The 4,764-nt window shown below is 53.7% G+C and overlaps 1 protein-coding gene across 1 annotated transcript; it reads right to left on the reverse strand.

Moving 5' to 3' along the window:
• Positions 1–312: 312 nt before the first annotated feature.
• RPL6 (ribosomal protein L6) lies at positions 313–4,489 on the reverse strand. Its single transcript, XM_062615022.1, has 7 exons — positions 4,353–4,489; positions 3,491–3,742; positions 3,302–3,400; positions 2,368–2,511; positions 1,552–1,600; positions 986–1,170; positions 313–508 (listed from the first exon to the last, which is right to left on the reverse strand). Exons 2-7 carry the CDS (start codon positions 3,740–3,742, stop codon positions 356–358), a joined length of 882 nt encoding a protein of 293 aa, XP_062471006.1. The 5' UTR covers positions 4,353–4,489; the 3' UTR covers positions 313–355.
• Between the last annotated feature and the right edge of the window lie 275 nt (positions 4,490–4,764).

Here is a 4,764-nt window from a genome sequence, read left to right on the forward strand (position 1 = left end):
CAATGGGATGGGAGTCAACCCAGTATTTATCTCCGCTATCCAAAACAAAATCTATTGTTTTTCCTTTGCCCATTTCTACCTTCCCACTTGATTCAGTTAAGAAAGCTGAATTCCTGTTTATACTAAATAGTTTTAAATAGCCCCAACAACTACAAACCAAAACCAACCAACCAAAACCTTCACCACTCCAAATTCTAGTCAACTCCATCTAGCCCCTCAGAATTCTACACCACAGTTTTCCTACCCATTAAACATGCACTGCAGGACCTGTGCAACACATCCTATCACAGATTGCAATGAAGACAGCAGAGATCCTGGTTTTTCCTTCGAATTTAATGTGGTGCTTTCAGGACAGTTAGAACACCAATTTGTGAGGATAGACTCCATTGGAGAGACAGAATGTAGAACGCAGGTACCCACGGAGCTGAGGCACCTTCTTGATTCGCGCCAGGATCTGGGAATCCACCGCCTTCTGGTCCACCTTGCGCTGCTCCGTTATCTCGTATTTCTAGGAAGTACGAAGAACAAGGTGAAAATCCTGCAGACCCTTCCAAGGAATGAGAAAATTCAGGGCAAATCCCCAGTTCTGGCATTTTCAAGGAACCTTGTCTCCATTTGTTCTAAATAAGGCGGCAGGAGACCGGAGGTGGCAGGGAAAACTGGAGCCACTCTCTGGCTCCTGCTGCTGATACTGGAGCCAGCAACACACTGTTCACAAACAGTGAAGTTGTTTCTCAGTCAGAAAAGATCTTTACCTGGAGTTACCACTGCTGCTGCTCTGCTCAGGTACAAGCAGGAAAGAATCTTCACGTTTAAAAGGGGTTTATCTCAATGCTGCCAGATTATTTCATTTTAATGGCATTATCCCACTTACTGAGGGCCACTTAAAATTCCACTGTCCATTTGTTTAATGGGGTTATCCCCCTTCCAGCCTGCCTTTATGTATCAAGGGTACTTGGAAAGAAGAAACAATCATGGTCCTTACTTCCTTCTCAGTGTCAAAGATCTCGCCTTCCTGGTGCTTGGGCTTCCGCAGCCTCTTCTTCTTGAAGTATGCATCAGTGAGATGCTTGGGAATTTTCACTCCAGAGATATCCACCTTTGTAGATGTAGCAATAACAAATTTCTGATGGGCCCTACGCAGAGGGACACGATTGACAACCAAGGGTCCTAAAGGCAGAGGAACAACAGAAGAGAGACCAAGGTCAGCTTTCCTGTCAACAACCACTGCTTCTATGTTGAATTTCATGACTGGTTTCTTCAGAGATGCCTACAGCTAGTATCGATCAACAAAGCCCATCCCCACAGCCTCTGGAGAAGTGAGAAAACTTCTGATCTCTTCCAGAAGCTTCATTATCTCCCCTCCACCTCCTGGAAGGTCACGAAACATCATTCCACAGTTAAGCAAACACATGATGAGCCAGGCAACTCACATGCAGATCTGTAGCGCTACTGACGCCAGAGACAACCTGGAGCTTTAACAAACTAATGCCCCAAAAAAAACCCAGATGCACAAAAGCTCATCATCACACTCATATGCCAGTTTTTTACCTGTAACAAGCAAAAGGCCAGTATCAAGCTGCTTCAAGAAGACGACACGCTGCAAAGAGAACAGACGCAACATCAGGCCCCAGCTCTGAAGTACTGCAGACAAACGGGGACTGTGCCCACACCCAGCCCTGTCACTGGTACAAGCATCAACAACCCACCAGCAATGCAACCACTGTGCAAGCACAGCGGTGCCAGAGGTACTTCATCTACAACAGATCCTGACTCTTCACCCTCTTCATCAGTCAATGCTGAGCAAAGCCAGTGACTAAGTTTATGAAGCTTGGCCTATTCTGCAGGACACCAGACATCTCACAGCCCAATCCTTGGTACAAGTTAAAGGTAGGAACTAGGTAAAAGCCAGAAGGGCACCACAACATATCCCATGGTCAGAGCAACCCCCCAGCTGCATTTTATTCTTTCTGGTCAAGTCAGCCATCTCCAAACAGCGTTCTTTTCAGTAAGAGAACATCAAAGCCAAAGAATTCCAGAAAATAAAGGATGCCAGTTTATGGCGCCATGAACCTGCACGCTTCTCTGTTGCAGCAGGACTCCTGTCATTTGGCTAATCCACTGGCTTAGCCTGTTTCACTTCTAGCTCCGTGTGGAACACCATCAGTTTAACAACAGTCTCCCCTAAAGGCAGGATGAGAAAAAGCACCTAGACAGAACTCACGACACATTTGCAGGTTCGGGTCTAGTGGCTGTGCAGCACCCCATGAAATCAGCTGGTGAGTTCAAGATGCCTTTGCTCAGCCAGAATGGGTTCATCACAGAAATGATGCTGAAGCCACTGAGCAGGACGAAGCTCCAGCTTACCTTGCCTCTGTGACGACCGGTCAGGAGGATCAGAACAGTCCCCGGAGTGATGGAGGCCCTCAGCCGCCTCTTGTGCTGGCTGAAGGGCTTCTTGCCATGACTCAAAAGCTTGCGAGGAACATCCTCAGTGGGATAGTACCTGGGCTGGGGAGAGGAGCAAAGTGTTGTAACACCCTGCATGCCATAGGACAGAAAGCTTTTGGAGCAGTGTAGATTATTCTTCTTCTAAGAGACAGAATTCCTTTTGGAAAGGTTTTTTTCTGCTGCAGCTGGCAAGTCAGGAACACACACTGAATATTTTCTGTACCATTATGCAACAGTGAAATGGAATCATATCATAGAGTCATAGCATGGTTTAGGTTGGAAGGGACCTTAAAGCTCATCCAGTTCCAATCCCCTGCCATGAGCACAGACACTTCCCACTAGAGCAGCTTACTCCAAGCCCCTGTGTCCAACCTGGCCTTGAACACTGCCAGGGATGGGGCAGCCACAGCTTCTCTGGGCACCCGGTGCCAGCGCCTCAGCACCCTCACAGGGAAGAGCTTCTGCCTAAGAGCTCAGCTCAGTCTCCCCTGTTCTGTCAGGTCAAAGCCATTCCCCTTGGCCTGTCCCTACAGGCCCTGGTCCAAAGCCTCTCTCCAGGTTTCCCGCAGCCCCTTCAGGCACTGGAGCTGCTCTCAGGTCTCCCCTTCAGGAGCCTTCTCTTCTCCAGGCTGACCTGGCCCAGCTCTCTCAACTCTCTCCAGAGCAGAGCTGCTCCAGCCCTCACAGCATCTCTGTGGCCTCCCCAGACTCTGTACATGTTTCCAGTCCAGCACAAACGGCAGAGGCCCCACTCCTGCCTGCCAACCATCCTCTGAGCTCCCCTGCACTGCCCCAGCTGCATCAGCCCAAAGCCACACAGGACAATGTTGTCCCGGGAGCTTTTCCTTACCAGTTTGCGGATTTTCACCACACGGCTGCCTCCATTCTTGTCCCCCCCCACTGGCTTGGTGATGGTCGTGCGGGGCCTCTTTCTCTTCTTCCTTTCTATCTGCAGGTGAAGAAAAGGGAAAACGTAACATCTCAAACCAAAACCACCCTGAGGAACCTGACAGTTTAAGTACAGTGTTTATCATCCTACCCTTGTTACTGGAGCAGTGTACTTGCGCTTGTACAGTGCTTTCCTGGCATACATAGCTGAGCGGGAATACCTCCCGATGCCCCGGGCCAGGACAGGGTTCCGGCTGGCATGATGCTTCTTAACCCTCTTCTTCTTCTCTCCTCCTTCCTTCTGGATTGGTTTCTGCTCCAGGGACTTCTTCTCACCCGGCTTCTTCTTGGCCGGCTTTTTCTCGCCCGGCTTTTTCTCAGCGGCCGCCTTCTCACCCGCCATCTGTGGATCCAAATCAAACCCAACCCGGGACTTGTCACAAGGTGTGCAGGAACAGCATAAGCGATCCTAACTCCATCCTCTGCACGGCTCTGGCACCCAGCAGCCACTCACAGCCGTGCCGGTCAAGAAAAAACCCATTCTGTTTGCATCCATACCGCAAAACCCTCCTCCGCGCTAGTTACAGCGGCTCCACGTTCACAGAATGCCCTCAACCCCCGCATTAAGGAGCCCATGGAAGCACCCGCCGCGCTCGGGGCACAGCCACCCCGGGCTCAGGACCCCCGCCCGCGCTGGAGCTGTCGGGCCCCGAAGCCTTCCCCTGGCAGTTACCTGCACAGGGCCCCAGCTCCCAGGTCCCGCCTCGGCCCCGCCGCTCCCCACATGGCTCCGGCCCAGCGCGGCCTCCGCTGCTACCGGCGGCTGGGCCTATCTGCAGTCGGCTTAAACTCCTGCTCCACCCCGACCCCATATCGGTCCCCAGGCTTCACTGCCGCCCTCCCGAGGGCGCCGCGCCGGGCCCGCGAGCCCCGTGCAGCCGCTCGAGGGCAGATGGCGGCGGATAGCGCCCACCGGGTCCCAGCCCTGCCCGCCGCCGCTCCGCCATCCTTACCTTCCGGGGAGGGAAAGGGGCCTACGTCCGGGTACGAGTGACCTAAAGAGAGCCCTGCGTCTGACGTCACCGCGCCGGCCGCGGAGCACTCTGGGACTTGTAGTTCGTGCAGGTGCCGGCTGCCGCGACGGCCCCGGTTCACCGGGGAAACGTGACACCGGAGCTCCCTTCGCCCTCCGACGGGGCCGTGCAGCGGGACAGCGGCTCCAGGGCTGGCGGCCCTACTGCCTCCAGCTCCGGGCGGGGTCGAGATAGAGCTCCTCGCCAACCCCCGCCCTGCCCGGTTACACGGGTTACGCTACTCCCGTGGCCGGTACCGCCGGGGCTACTCCAGCGCACCGCACCGGACCGGACCGAGGGAGAACCGGCAGCTCCCTCCCCACCGGTTTTGACGCGAGGGGCGGAGCGTGGT

Source organism: Pezoporus occidentalis, unplaced genomic scaffold (assembly GCF_034315485.1).
Source record: "Pezoporus occidentalis ecotype Australia unplaced genomic scaffold, CSIRO_AGI_Poc_V1 ctg102, whole genome shotgun sequence".
Lineage (NCBI taxonomy): Eukaryota > Metazoa > Chordata > Aves > Psittaciformes > Psittacidae > Pezoporus > Pezoporus occidentalis.